Consider the following 16343-nt stretch of genomic DNA (forward strand, 5'->3'; position numbering starts at 1 on the left):
TTGGATTAAAAACAAACAAAAAAAAAAACAACAAAAAATAATAAAAATATATAAATAAATAGCCCATAATCATAAGGAATAGCTGTCTGAATTGTGCCCTTTATACTCAATGTGAGAATAGTGGTTAAGAAAAGAAAAAGAGGGGGGAAAATGACGATTTTATGAGGTCATTTATTTTGGTGGTTAGACTCGAATATGCCAAAAGTTTTCTTTGGTTCCAGCCAGTGGCGTTTTGCGTATGTATGACCTCACCTCTTGCCACAAACAAGACCTCCTCAGAGGTGACCAGAGACAAACTTTAGACACAACAACCCACTGTGCTTCTGGAAAAGTTGTCCACTTCCATCGGGTTCCGTCTGTCATGCCTGAAGATTGCTCTGTTAGAAATGGCTGTTAAAGTTAATCTGGTGTTCAGCCGTGTACAAAAAGAGAGTTAACAGTCAATGAAAGCTGATGTGCTTGGCTAAGCCTCTTTGTGTAAAATCTGAGTGGCTTTCTATTCGAGTGGATTAGGAGATCACACAGAGGGAAACGAACATAATTGACAAAAATAACATCTCGACTTGTTCTTGAAACAAGGCTGACTGTGGTGACAAAAAGAACCATCAGCCTTTTGAAGAGCTCCATGCTGAAACTCAAGGAAAGTCACAAATGCGCAGTGTTCCCTTGGGGATTATCAAAGCCCATGTGCTCCATCTGGATATCAAAGACTTGACAGAAACCTCAAATTTAAACGTGATGCATGTTTTAAATAGCTCTCATCAGCTGCACAAATCTCACCTTAGCCTTTCAGCACAGCCCCGGTCAATAAATATTGTGTTCAAAAGGTGGGGGTGGGATTTCAAGGTCGTAATCGCAGGGTCTTGTTTTTTCTCCTACCCGTACCCCAATGTGAAATAAGAACCGTTCTTATGAGCGTGTCGGTCGGCCAGGGTGAATGTTTGCTTTGATTGCTGCCCTGGAACACGGCCCACCTTTGTTCATTCAGCTCGGTTGGAAGCCGTTGCCCCCCCGTAAACTGTTGGTCGCTCCCAAAAAGCCTCACACAAGGGACAGTGAGTGGCTGGGGCAGGATGTTTTCTATCCACATCCCCCACCCCACCGTTCTTCACCTCGTTAACCACGAGGCTAGGAAGGAGAAGCAGACATGAGAAAGCTCTGCATTCCAAGAGATAGCATACAACAGTCTTAGTTAAAGAAGCAGGATGCCTTGAAGTCTATGAAGCGGTACGATCTTGTACACAAATATTATCTCCATCTAGATATCTTAAAAGCTATGTTTGTGGGCTCCTCAAGACAGGAAATAGTAGGAAGGATGAAAGCAGAATCCTCTCTGTCTGATCAGAGAGCGTGGACTTGGCTGGAGGGACGTGCGGAACCAGAGAAGCACGATTGAATTTGTACGCTCTGGCCCAGCAGGACTCTCTACTCAGCCTGTCAAGAAGATGGATGCCGTGGTTGACGAGGTGAAACCTGCACAGCCTGTTCCGAGCTCTGACTGACAGCTCGCTGCTTTGTGCGGCAAGAAGCTTGCTTTGGACGATGACACACTCAGCCACATTAACAGTGGGAATACCATTGGGACTGCCACTAATGATGGAGTTGCGAAGTAGAGAACAGGGCCACGGTGGAACAACTCTTCAGCAGTTCCCCAGGACTCCCTAAACAGCTGCTGAACTCCACATCGCCTTAGTTAATTAGGACCAGCAAAAACTGGACAAAATGACAGGGTGACACAGAGCAGTGGAATTTCTCTGCAGAGGTCAATTAGACATCCGACACGGTTTTCCTCTCGCATTTTTCCTAATAGAAACATTTAATTTATACTCAGCCGAAACCCAAGGACATTCACAAGGATCAGATTAAGTAATAAAAGCAACCCAAGATAATCGTAATGTAGAACACACTCATAGGCTAGGGCATGAAAGAAAATGATAGTGTGAAGCATTTAAAGAGCGTCCTCAGGAGGATTCATGCATTTAAAGGTTTAGCCATGTCATGTCAAGTCACCTGAAGGGGATGACCTTTAAAAGAAGTGTTTTAACACGGTATCTTTAGGAATATTTTTTCATTGTTATTTATTTTAACTAAAGAAATGACGTTCTCCCTGTCTCCATATGCGGTCAATGAATGAGATGTTGTTTCTGGGCTTGGTGCCCCATATACTCATACACTGGCATATATTCCCATTTAGTACCAAGTGCTCCTGGGATCCAGTGCGACCAAACCATGTGGTTAATGAAGACGGATGATGAATTTAGAAACAGTATTCTGGTTCCTGAGTGATGTGACAAAAGCACGTTTGTGCAAGTAGTAGCTCAGTGGTTAAAGTGTTGAACTACTGATTGGAAGGGTGTGAGTTCTGATCCCAGGACTACCAGTGCTGGGCCCTTGAGCGGATATAATGAGATAAATGTAAGTCGCCCTGGAAGTGATAAGAGACTCTGCCAAATGCCATAAATGGGCAATTGTCTTGAGATTGTGGAGTTCTTCCGTGGCCAAGAGTCCAAGATAGTGTGGCTTCAGCTGTTCTGTTATGTTGCACAAGCATCAGTGTGAACAATGTGGGGGCAGACAGGGAGAAAGCAGGTGCTAGCCTTCACCCTTTCTGATTGGTAGCTGCCATGTCATGAGAACTAGGTAGTGGGTGGAATTTAGCAAATGGAAAAAAAAAAAAATATAGAGCAAATTGCAATTGTAAATGCATATGGTCCTCCATTTAAAAAAAATAAAAAATACACGTCTCCTCCTGAAAATCTAACCAACAACGCCAGCTATTGTGTCATTACAAGTACTAGCAGCGAAACAAATAGTGTGCCATTGTAAAAACGCACATCCAAACCGTACATAAAGTCCACAATGTAACATACATAACATTTACAGCATTTGACGCCCTTTTCCGGAGCGAATTACATTATCTCATGTTATACAATTGAGCAGTTGAGGGTTAAGGGCCTTGCTTATGAGCCCAGCAGTGGCAGCTTGGTGGACCTGGGGTTTGAACCTGCAACGTTCTGATCTGTAGTTCAACATCTTAGGGCCTTTTTACACTTGGTCACTTCATGTGTTGTCTCATGAAGTTTGACAAACTGTCACATTTACATCAGGCCACATAAATGCGTCTCGGCGAATCGGATATCGATCCGATCTTTCTACTCCCGCCCAATATGCAAATATATTTTACCTCATTTCCGGGGTGATTGAAATGCAACACGCTTTGGTGTATGCGGTTGCTACAAAAAACAGAATTTACTGTTTTCTGCATTTTTGCTGGCGGCAGCAGTGCATTTTAAGACCAAACGAGACACCTGGGTGAAAGATCGGAGCCAGCGCTGATGGGAAAACATATTTGTTTCTGGCGTGATGTACGACTCGCGAGTCACTTGCGAGTGACCTACTTCCGTTTGGGAGGAGTATAGCGCTGACGTATGTGGCTTGAACAACTTCATTCATTTACACCTGTCCAGTTTCATCTGAAATGCGTCCGAGACCTCCTCCTGAAGTGGTTTGAGCGATCGGATTTATATCCGTCTTGAAACGGAGGGCATTTAGACCTGGTCTTTTTACCATCGGATAGATATCTGATCACAGAAAACGCATGAAGTGACCAGGTGTAAAAATCCCCTTAGCCACTGAGCTTCCACATCTCCAACATCAAAAGCTCATCATCAACATCAAACCAACATCAAAGCACAAATGTATTAGAAGAAATGGTTAAGCAGATGCGCTCACAGCCGTGACTCGTAAACATCTGTAAGTGTGAGCTGTTAGTTTCCTTTCTGAGCAAACAGCCGCACACCATTGAAAGTAAGTTTTATCAGAAAACGCATCTAGGTCGTTGATGAGATGACCTTGATAAAAACATTAGATAAAACGTTCTACTTGAAAACATCAACAGGAAAGTGAAGAAGTCGCTGGATTATAGAAAGCCGGCTACGAATACGATCTATAGCTTCGTTAGGCCATCCTTTAAAATATTTTGGTTTGCAGTAACAGTAAAAAAAAAAAAAAAAAAAAAAAGGGGTCGGTAGGTAGGTCTATTTTTTATTTCAAGTTTCAGTGTAAAAAAAAAAAAAGTACAATGTTGGTGATGGTGATTATGTAGGTATAAATTTAAACAAATTAGCATATAATGACATCATATGCTAATGACCTTCGGTCGAAAACACCGTTCACATTTCTGTTGTAAAAAGAGAAACATTGTGCAGAAGTATTATTTGCTGTCATGCGTGTGTCCGAAGCTGCAGTTGCTGTGTGACGCGTTCCAAAAAAAAAAAAAAAAAAAAAACCTGGACGCGCTCCGATAGAAAGCCGTTAAAATCAATTTCCTGTTTTCGTTTTCGAAACTTGTGTTGGTTTGTCCAATCGATTCGTGCAATAGATTTTCGAACAATAGAATTTGTATTAGTTGTTTGAAGAGTAAAAAAAAAAAATTGGTCGGTCTTAACGCAAATTTACAACCGGCAAGTCGGACGGACTTAAAGCAAAAAAAAAATAAATAAAAAATTTGAGTCGGTCCTAAATTGACAGGGTCGGTCGGGTTACGGCAAACAAGAATACTTTTAAGGATGGCCTTATGTGTAATAATTGCATGCGGAAATATAAATAACACATAAGGAACTTTCTGCTTGAAGGAAAGACGAACCTAGCTGTGTTTTTTGTGCTAGTAAGACATGCTTATATTTCGTGTTGAACCTAGCATGACTGACAGCTATGATTATGTTAAAACAGAAAACTTGGCATTTCTGAGCCGAGCTTTAGACCTTTGATGAACAAACACATAATTTAGTCATTCTGTAGAACTGTAAGTCTACCCCACGGGCTTGAGTGGAAGAACACAGGAGCTACACAAGCATGTAAAACGTCTGTAAAAAAAAAAAAAAATGCCAAAGCTCCATGTGTTAATGATTAAAAGTTCCTTTTCTGAGGTTCCAGGAATACTGAAGTGGAAAAAAAAAACAAAAATAAAAAAAAAAACCACACATTTCTGGACATTTAAGTTACAAGTTAAAACATATGTCACACGAAACCTTTCTATGTGGGTTTAACAAACCTGCGCCGGATTTCTGCAATAATGTGCGTGTTTCGACACCTAAAACATATGTAATCAGTAATAACAGCTGTTGTACATGTTGAAACCTGGTTTACTCGATACACGTAATCTACATCGCTTACCGCTAATGTTTATAACAAAACAAGCAGCGTTACGATAAAGCAGAAATAATGACAAAGCAAAACAGGATTCTCGGTTTATCGGTGGTGGCTCGCGGTTTCTCAAATAGGGGAAACACAGGTGTGTGTTTTTGAAGTACGTATCTGTGTCTGTGTATTGTGTTTTATCTGTTTCATCTGTCGCTCTAATTCTCAGTATCTATTCATATGTTAAAAAAAAAAAAAAAAAAAAAAAAATCAAAAGGTTTTTCTATAATCAGGTCAACATCACTGGTAGTGTTTGCATTTACACCTCATTTATACAACCGAGTAGTTGAGGGATAAGGGCCTTGCTCAAGAGCCCAGAAAAGGCAAGTTGGTGGTCCAAGGGGTTTGATCTCACAACCTATCGATTAGTAGTGTTTGCTCACTGAACTCCATTTCACTGAAGGTAAATTCTGACTCGTGCTGATAGGTTTGGCAGACGCCTTTATCCAGAGCTATGTAGATTTATACTGCGCTACCATTCCTTGTTGTTTACAAGGTTCAGTCGCTCTGATTGCTCTTTCAATCATCGTGTGGGAAGCTGTGTTTACGGCTTGGACTAGCGCAGAACGCTTTATTAAACAAACATTCAGAACCCAACGAAACCCATTTATTCCATTCATTTTCTGAACTGGGACTGAGAAGTGTGAGACACCCTGGTCAGTGTACAAATCGCTCACAGAGCACAAGCACACACAATCACCACAGATTTAGTGACCCCAATCAGCCTACTACACAGGTCTTTGGATTGGGGGAGGAAACAGGAATATCTATACAAGGCAGGGTCAGGAATCAACCCCCCAACCTAGGAGGCATGCGGCAAATGTTCTAACGACTAAGCCACGTGTCACTAAATCTCTCCCCGTTGGAACTCCTAAAAAAAAAAAAAAAAAGGGAAGTCTATGCAAATTGTGTTTTTGTTGCACATGAGCAATTTCTCCCTGCACAGTCAATAAGAATTTATATACAACATATTTCTGTAGCACAAGTTCATGAACTCTAGTCTAAGATTTGTACTAAGCTCAACATTGCTTTATTACTATAAGGCAACATTTTTTCCTGCATTGTCCTCCCTTTATTTGCTCACCTGTGCACCAAATCCCACTGACAACGATCTTTCCCTGATCACATGACAGCTACCAGCTGACTGAAGGCTAACTGGTTTCCACCAAAACACTCAAAGACATCCATCGGTTTTCTTTTTGGTTTGCTGTGTTTAACAGGACAGATCAGATTATACTACCATCTTGCGCTCTGGACTCCCGGATGCTACGGCATCGATCATCGATCTACAGAGGACACGGTTTTGTTGCATCGCCACTTTTAGAGCTGAGATCTATGGGGTCAGAATTGTTTAGTTATTCCGAATAAATCTACTATGATCCACAAATAAATATAAAGAGTCTACTCCAGCCAATTTGACCGTGCCACGATTGGTCAGCGCCACGAGACCGTTGTCCGATTGGCTGGAGTAGACGGTGGGCGGAGTCCAAATATTTGTGGATTCTTGTGCACGTTTTAACGTTAGAAATGTTTCAAATCCACAAATGCACAGAACGCGATTCACAAATGAGCAGGAAGCCATTCACAAATAAATACAATTAAATATATATTTAATAAATATTTGCAAATCCCATTTTATTTATTTGTGAATTTCATTTCTTTTTGTGAAATTTGTAACATATATTTACGGTTTGCTTATTGTGCATTTGTTGATTTAAAAAAATATTTGTGAAACTCTTTATATTTATTAGTGGATCATAGTATATTTATTCAGAATGACGAAACAATTCTGACCCCATAGAGATCACCTTTTCTGAAACCTTTTTACTGGACCGGATATAATAATTCTGTGTCAGCTTTGCATTACATTGTCTGACATTCTCTCTGGTCTTTGCATTGTTTTCACAGTACTGACAAATTCATCTAACCAGCCTTATGCTGTAGAAAGATTGTAGAGTTCCATTAAAGGTGCAAAATGTATTCATGGCAAGTCCAAAGTAAATATTCATGCCTTTCGATGACCTCAATAAAACATTTATAGTTCTCGATTTACCATTAACACATGGGCATTGAGAATATGATTAAAGCGACAGTAAGTGACCAATAAAACACTCGTCGGCACAGATTTCTTTAACGCTCACAGCACATCGTGCAATACGATGTAAGACGTTATCGTTCAAGTCAGCAAACGCAAACAGGTACACGTCTCACGGAAGCGTGACATCGCCCTATGATTCACGTCCTGCGTTAATACAAATGACTGATTTGTTCCCTCAGAACTGCCACGGAGTTGAAAAGAGCATGCGAGAGGAAACGTTACATGCCCGATGATTCAGAGGTGTGTCGTAAGACGCACTCTGATAAGAAGATTTATACTGAATCTGATTCATACCAAATCTGATTGGTTGATTTGTTTACTAGAACAGCAGCTCTGACAGTAGTGCAGGCTGTAATTCAAAGCAATATTCATGTGCGATAAAAAAAATAAACTGTTAGCGCATCTGTAGTAAGGGCTTATTTACAGGAACTCCACAAACTAGAAGCAAAATAATGAATGGAATTAAAAAAAAGTGCTGTGTATTTAACAAAGGGGAAACACTCACTCACTCTCACTCATTTTCTACCGCTTATCCGAACTACCTCGGGTCACGGGGAGCCTGTGTCTATCTCAGGCGTCATCGGGCATCAAGGCAGGATACACCCTGGACGGAGTGCCAACCCATCGCAGGGCACACACACACACTCATTCACTCACGCAATCACACACTAGGGACAATTTTCCAGAGATGCCAATCAACCTACCATGCATGTCTTTGGACCGGGGGAGGAAACCGGAGTACCCGGAGGAAACCCCCGAGGCACGGGGAGAACATGCAAACTCCACACACACAAAGGCGGAGGCGGAAATCGAACCCCCAACCCTGGAGGCAAACGTGCTAACCACTAAGCCACCGTGCCCCGTGTGCACCGTGTAAACATTTAGTCCTTATTTTCTATAAGGAGAACATTTTTTTTCTTTTTCTTCTGGAAGGAATCTCCAGTTTCTGGTATTTTTTTTTTTATTTTTTTTTTACAGTTTGACTTCACTCCAAGACAAGGAGTCGTGCACTATATGCACTATAGTGTATATATTTTAGATGGATATCATCAGCTTAAATGGAACATTAACTGTTTTTTACTATCCAAGCAGTATGAGCCTTTTCCCAGTCGATGACTAGGACAAACGACACCAAACACGTAACGCGACGAGGCTGGCTTTTGAAGAATACGCAACAATACGGAAAAATAAAATCACGCGACGTGCGGGATTTAAAAGACGTTTCTAAGACGTCTTGAAATCTTTTCTCATCACTCCACGCTTTTTTTCTTCGGTTCAATAAGTGCATCGTCGGGGTTCTTAAAGTGCATTACTTCTTGTTGGAATCTTCGCTGTGAACACACGACACCACTCACATTGCCGTAGACGTGGGACGAAAAGAAAAAAAAAATAACCAAAACAACAGGCTGATGAAGAGACGACAGTTTCTATCGGAAGTGTTAACAGGATCTAACGAGTTTTTCTGAAATGTTCCACAACTAACAATAACGGATAAAACTTTTGAAGTGCTGTTTATTCAAAAATAAACAATTGTTGTGGTGTAGGAGGAATAAAACCCTGTGAGGTTGTAACAGTAGCCTTGCTTCATATTGAGCTTCATCAAACCACCGTGTCGTTGATTATTTCCTAAAGCCGCCCTCTGCAAGTGGTTTATTCTCCATATTTATGTAGAAACAGATGACATGAAATGATGATGTTTGTGAAATCGTTATGTGAAAGTAAAACTCCAAACAAAATGGCCAGTCAAACATATCTAGATGAAACATAGCATTAATAATAATCGTTTGTTTTGAGACTTTCCCTAACCGAATAATTGCTCTTACTGCTGCTGATATACTAAAAACAGTGACACTGATGTGTATGCTTTTCCCACCATCCATTTTTCATCCTTTTCCACCTCCACTTGTAGTCCCGAAGCCTGTAAAATGGCCTTTTTTTTCGTTTTTCAGTCCTCTAGTGACGGGTAGCTGGTTCGGCTTGTCACTCTGTGTGAGAGTCAGGACCCTGCTGGTTGTATTTTACGCAGTGCAGGAGAATCACATGCTGTCTGACCTCTCCACTATGGCAAAAAGCCCAGCAGGGACAGCAGTGCTGTGTGTATGTATGCGTGCATGTGTGTGTGTGTGTGTGTGTGGGGTGATTGAGTGAGTTGGGGGAGGGCGATGTGTTTCATGCCTCGCATACAGAGGCAGAGTGTAGGAGAAGATGGTTTGGGCATTGGAGGTAGGGGTGAGGGAGGAAATAGGGCTGCCTCAGCTTGGCAGGGCTCCAGCGTGGCAACTCGGTGTGCATCTCCCTCTGGAGGGAATCTTTGCAGCGTATAAATATCACATTACCACACAAGGAAACACAGACATCAGCTGGCCCTTTAACCCGTACTAACAAGGCCAACCACCCTCGGCTAATCTCGCCACTGGGCCTGTAGGAGGCCGAGAGGATCCAGACTGGTCCTGCCTGCACGATGCTGAACATAAAGCGTATGGACAAGAGTGCTGCCAAAAACTGGGATGAACCGAGGGGATAATTAATAAGAGATGCCTCGACAGTATGGTCTTTAATCCTCAAAGCCAGAGAAATGAAATTTGTCTCGTGTGTAGCGCGTCGTAAATGAAGCGTCTAAGCCGTGGATGTTGATATTTTTCTTAAGCATACTTATTAAGTTAATTACATTGGCTCTTATATAAAATGCTGATGGGATTCGTTAAAAGAAAACGACAAGAAGGCGTTCGAGACTGAACTGAAATAGCAACTCAGTGTAAACAGCTCCAAACAAGCTAAGGTTCTAAGGATTAACAACAGTCCCTGTGCGCGCGATTCGTAGATGGATTTCCGAAATAATATGCGCTCGCGAACGCTGCCGATGTCAACAAGACGTCGGCCGTGATTAGTCGATACGGATCGATACGGCACTCGGCTACAGTCATGGAGAAATGGCTCTCGCACCCCATCCCCCCCCACCCCATGCACATATCTGGCTGGCTAAGAAAGAGCCGTGGTGACAGAAGAATGGATGTGCCTGTAATCACCCTGACACGGCAGGCTGCTGAACGACTCCGGACTGACAAAGATATGAAGGCTCCATTCTAGGTTGGGATCAATACAATCAGCTGCAGCTGAACAGGCAGGCGAGAAACGTGGAGATGAATGGCGTGTCCATGTTTGAAAAGGAGAGAGAGAAAGGGGTGGTGGGGGTGGAGGGGCTATATGTTTGAGAGTAAGAGGACTGGATTATCTGTGGTTTGGCAGAAAGGCAGCTTGTTTGCTTTGTGCTGGAGGTGTTGGACAGGAAACAATATCTCCTCCTACTAAAAATAAACGTAAAAAAAAAAATAGTGTAATGGATTCAAATCTTGGACGCGAGTGTGACGTTTACATTTCAGGATCTAGGAGAAGATTGAAAACTGGCCGTGTTTGCTTTCGGAGGTACATGCGAAGTGGGTAAGTCAACAACCTGCGCTGTCGGATTTTATTATTCCTTAAAGGAAAGGACAGACGAGGCACGAGGACAGAGGATGGAGGCTTTCCACACTAATCCACAGCATGGTGGAGCGGATCAATATCTTAGCTCAGTAATAAACGCAGCACGACTGTTAAAGTACCTCTAAACAGATGGGATATGCTGTTTGTGCGTGTGTGTCAGTGTGTGTGTGTGTGTGTGTGTGTGTGTTTAAGCCATCCCCAAAAAAAACCCCACCCCCAGCTCCCCTCCTCCCTCCCTGAGGGGCTGTGCACTGCTGTTCCCAGCTCAGCTGAGCTTTTCTTCTTTGAGTGGGTGGGGAAACGAGCCTCTCATTCGGGGAGGGGGGAAAGACAGGATGGAGGGAGCCGTGCTCCTCACAGAGGCTTTATTGGAGCCTTTATTTATGCCCTGTTCCTCTGGTTCCACCCCCCCACTCCACCCCTCCCTCTATCGGCCCCCTTTCAGACTGGATTTAAGGCCGGCCTCTGAGCTGCTTGTGCTCTAGCTACGGATGAAAAGGCATGCACGGCAGCCCGTACCTCCACTCCGGCTTTTATGGCTCTCTAAAGGATCAGTGGAGAAAAGCCCAGGAACGGAGGAGGAGGGGAGGAGGAGGGGAGGAAAAAGAAAAACAAAAACCATGCATTGAACAAACAAGGCAAACACAAGCAAAGAGCATTCCAGCTCAGATTCCACTGTTATTACCACAGCCAGACAGCAGACCCACGGGATGAAAAGCAGTTCAGGGAGGGTTTTTTTCCCTTCTCTCTCTCTCTCTCCTCCTCCCTCTCCCCCCTCCTCCCTCTCTCCTCTCCTCTGCCTAAGAAGACCTGATAGAACAAGTGTTGCCAAAAAAAAAAAATAAATCCAAGAAGCTCCTCCGTTGCTGTCATCGCATAATCACCCTCAGAGCGATAGAAAAAGGGAGCAATTACGTTTCATCAGCGCTATTTATACATCAGCAGAAAATGAGTGTACATAATTTAGACAACAGTGTCTATGTCAATATCTCATTAAAGCTAATGTGACTAAGAGGTTGTGGGAACACTGGCAGTGGCGCACACAGATGTTTGCGCTGCCGATCTCGGCTCCAGGATAAAACAAACAGACAGACAGACAAAAGGGCCGTTCTTGTGCTCGCTTGGACATGGAGATGGGCTCAATGCGAGCGTAAATAGCGCCGAGCATTCAGGACGAAACAAAAGACAGCTCCGATTGATCGCTGGCGATTTCATCCATGTGAAAGAGAAGTTTCCTTTCAATCAAATACAGATGAATTTGCCATTAGCTATTTGCAGGCTGACAGGGAGATCCATCTGGTGTTATAGCACAAGCATGCACCTTTCTGATGTAGCATCAAATTGGCTACACAGACCTTAATCTCAGACGCCGTCTGTTTTTCGATCTGGTCGTGAACTTGCAGAGGTTTCCGTAGACCATGAGGGAAAAAAGCAAAAGAAAAAAAAAAAAAAAAGGAAAGAAGCAGAGACATTTACTGCAGATGAAAGGAAAAACATTAGAGGCCTGAGATCTGAACTGGACTTCATTGATTTATAATTAATCAAGGACAAGGCTGGGTTGCTATGCTGCCCTGTGACATAATCTCCTATAAATTCCCTCTTCTAGAACAGACGCAATACAGTGGAGGAACCTCTGTAAAAAAACAAACAAACACTTAAAGTCTTCGGGTTTGCGGTGAAATATATAGATGGGCTGCTTCAGTGCGACTGCAGTCAAAATGGCAGACGAGGAGTGTTTGAGACGGGCGAGGAGACGGTGCATCGTGCCCTCTGCTGGCTAGACTTGGAAATAATCCTAAAGAGCTCCAAGTGACAACGTTGAAGCCCTGAAGGATCGCAAAAACACGAGCAGAACCCTTAGAGAAAGCCAGAAATCAATATCATTTTCACTCAGCCGATAAAAAGGCAACCGACCCGGCCCGAGTCAGCGTCTTTAGACCGAGGGAGGGAAGATAAAGAGAGATGGACGGAGGAAAACTGATAGAGACAGAGATGGCTTATTCCGCTGCCAAGCACAGGCACCGCAGCAGCAATTACACCTCCATTTCACAGAGGGAGAGCAGGAAATGAGGCAGGAAGTCCGCTGCAGGCTACATGAGAAGACAGCAGGGATTGCTCAGGCACAGCTGAAGGAACGAATGTGTGCTACTTCATATAAGCACTTTTACTAGTCTGGTTTAAAGCACTGACCTTTCAAAAGACACATATATGATGGATAGATACACAGAGAGAGAGAGAGAGAGAGAGAGAGAGAGAGAGAGAGAGAGAGAAATGGATGGAGATAATCAGAGAGAGCTAGACAGACAGAAATAGAGGGAGATATAGTGAGATAGATGGACGGAACATTTCGAATTCCAGATAAGTGACAGCCATAGCAACATGGACTGAGCGAGGAGTTACAAGAAAGTAGTAAATACATACAAAGGTAGTGGGAGAGCAACAGACAGACAGATACAGAGATAGCATAAGAGCTATAGATAGACAGACAGACAGAGAGAGAGAGAGAGAGAGAGAGAGAGAGAGGTAGCAAGATAGATTGCTAGTGAGAGCGAGTGAGCAGCAGCAGGGGAGAAATAGAGTGATGGAGACATAGTGGAGCGAGATAGAAAGATAGAGATGACTTACTGCAGAGAACAAGATAGAAATAGACAAACAGATAAGAGAGAGAGAGAGAGCGAAGGAGTGCTAAAGAAACAGAACTAGATGGTAGGAGAGCAATAGATAGATAGATAGATAGATAGATAGATAGATAGATAGACGGCAGGAGAGCAATAAATAGATAAGCACATAGTAGAGAAAATACTGATCAAGAGGGGAAGAAAGAGAAGCGTACACGCAACCGCACGCACGCACACACACACGCACACACACACGCACGCACGCACGCACGCACGCACGCACACACACACGCACGCACACACGCACGCACACACGCACGCACACACGCACGCACACACGCACGCACACACTCGCGCACACACTCGCGCACACACGCACGCACACACGCACGCACACACACACGCACACACACGCACGCACGCACGCACACCCTCGCACGCACGCACACACACACGCACACGCACGCACGCACACACGCACGCACGCACACACGCACACGCACACCCTCACACACACGCGCACACCCTCACACACACCCTCACACACACCCTCACACACACCCTCACACACACCCTCACACACACACACCCTCACACACACACCCTCACACACACACCCTCACACACACACCCTCACACACACGCGCACACACACACGCGCACACACACACGCGCACACACACGCGCACACGCACACACACGCACGCACACACGCACGCACACAAGCACGCACACACGCACGCACACACGCACGCACACACGCACGCACACACCCTCACACACACCCTCACACACACCCTCACACACACCCTCACACACACCCCCTCACACACACCCCCTCACACACACCCTCACACACCCCCTCACACACACCCTCACACACACCCTCACACACACCCTCATACACACCCTCACACACACCCTCACACACACCCTCACACACCCTCACACACACCCTCACACACACCCTCACACACACCCTCACACACACCCTCACACACACCCTCACACACACCCTCACACACACGCGCACACACACGCGCACACCCACTCACTAACCTGTTCCCTGAACTGCTCCTGGGAGAGGCAGTCTGTCATGTTGACGCAGCCAAGCAGGCAGCCTGTAGGATAATCTTTAGGAAAGTTCAGATCTGGGGAATTGAAACAAAGCGTCAGTGGAAGTTAAACGACGTACTTAGTTTAGTTCATCATGAGAAAAATACAAACTGTGGATCTGGCCGAGTTCGTGTTGCACCGCAGTCGGGTATAAACACACCTCGTTTACAGATCTGCCGATACGTGGCCTCCACCTCTGCGATCTCCTGAGGCGTGGGTCGTTTGGCTGCAGCGGCGATCCACAGACGCCCTCTGTGTGAGGTGTACCACGTCCTGCCTTCCACTCTGCACAGCAACACAAAAACTCATTTAATCTGAATTTAAATAAAACCACACACTTTCCTCCTTTTCCCACCTGTGTAGTTACATCTATTTTTTTAGTATGCTTTTATTGAGATTCTATTCTCCCTGATACATTTATATTTATTCTTTTGTCCTTATTGATTGACAGAGCCGATCGAACGGCTTTCGTCGTACCGTACATGGTTGTGAACGTGACTCTCTCAAACTACTTCAAATCCCCCGATATGTTTCGAACAAACTCGGGTTTGTATCTATGTAACGTGTCTGACCATTTGCTGTGAAACCTTTAAATGAGTTCATTTAGAAAAGAGACATCGACGCGTTTGCTTGCTAATGAAGAATTACACCATTAGCACAGATCATCAGTAGCTGAGATAATGGTTGTGTGTTTATTGCTCTATTTTGCCCTCTAGTGGAATAACTGAGACCAGCACTTTTTACACAACTCAAGACACTTTAGTTTAGAAAATGGGTGCAAATTTTTTTTTGGTGAGCCGAAATATAACCTCGGCCCTGTCGCTAGGAGCAAAGAATACAGACGTTTACTGAGAGTTTTCGTTGCAAACTGTTTTCATAGAAGAAAGCACAAAAAGTGAAGAAAAGAATAGACAGCCAGTGAGCTGGATTTAGAGGGGATCCAAAATGAAAACACAGCTAGACTCTGTGTGTGTGTGTGTGTGTGTGTGTTTCATACATTTTGGCTTTAGTTTTGTTATTGTTCTGGTAGAAGCTTTTATCCAAAGTGGATTACATGCAATCCAATCTAAACATGTAGCCTGTGAGGGCAGCAATATTATGACGAGAAATAAAGTAATAACAGAAGATCTATTTCTGGAGCTCTATTTCACAGCCATGAAACACTTAACCTAATAAATACTAAATACTCCTGGCTTATTCACCGAAATACACAGCTGACTTCAGCGTGTCTTAGTGGTTAACTACCTCTTTATGCCACAGATGAGAAGTGAAGCCCAGGGCTGGTGCATGCTGAGACACCAGCCTCCGTCCGCCATTTCCTGCAGCTCCCGGTCCTGAATCCTTATCCTGGTGCGCTCTGCGTTCTGCTCGGTGTGCGCTGATTTAGCCTTGTGAGACGTATCGCCGCCGGGTACATCCACCCACTGCACCGTACAGTACATGAATACAAACACGAGATTATTTCTGTTTATATTATCTCAAGTTCCGGATAAATACGCCCAAGACCCAGGATACCGGCATTGTTCAGATATACAAAACAAAACCCAACAATATCCATCTTAGGAACACACAAAGCTAATCAGATGTGAAAAACCACAAGGTAAACATTCTGCACGATTTGAGATGCCACTCACCTGAGGTGCAGCCTGCTGAATATTTGGGTTGACGAGCTCCCTAAGGTACTGACGGCCAGCTGGAGCCGAGCTCTTCGGGGTTTGGATGAGAGTCCCTGTGTTGATGGCCTTGACGGTCTCGTCGTACCTAACGCGGTCATGCATAAACCTCAGTTCGTCGGTCACATTAACAACAGATCCCTCTTCTACCGTGCTTCA

General features: G+C 44.1%; 1 protein-coding gene across 2 annotated transcripts in view; it reads right to left on the reverse strand.

The window, feature by feature from the left end:
* trip4 (thyroid hormone receptor interactor 4) overlaps nt 1-16343 on the reverse strand; it is a 67820-nt gene that overhangs the window by 43066 nt on the left and 8411 nt on the right. For both annotated transcript variants that reach the window (XM_060886785.1, XM_060886791.1), the window contains exons 8-11: nt 16146-16272; nt 15757-15935; nt 14672-14796; nt 14455-14546 (exon numbers count right to left, since the gene is read on the reverse strand). In XM_060886785.1, coding sequence (XP_060742768.1) covers nt 14455-14546; nt 14672-14796; nt 15757-15935; nt 16146-16272 — 523 coding nt within the window. The remainder of the gene's footprint in view (nt 1-14454; nt 14547-14671; nt 14797-15756; nt 15936-16145; nt 16273-16343) is intronic.

Source organism: Tachysurus vachellii, chromosome 1 (assembly GCF_030014155.1).
Source record: "Tachysurus vachellii isolate PV-2020 chromosome 1, HZAU_Pvac_v1, whole genome shotgun sequence".
In the NCBI taxonomy this organism is placed as follows: domain Eukaryota; kingdom Metazoa; phylum Chordata; class Actinopteri; order Siluriformes; family Bagridae; genus Tachysurus; species Tachysurus vachellii.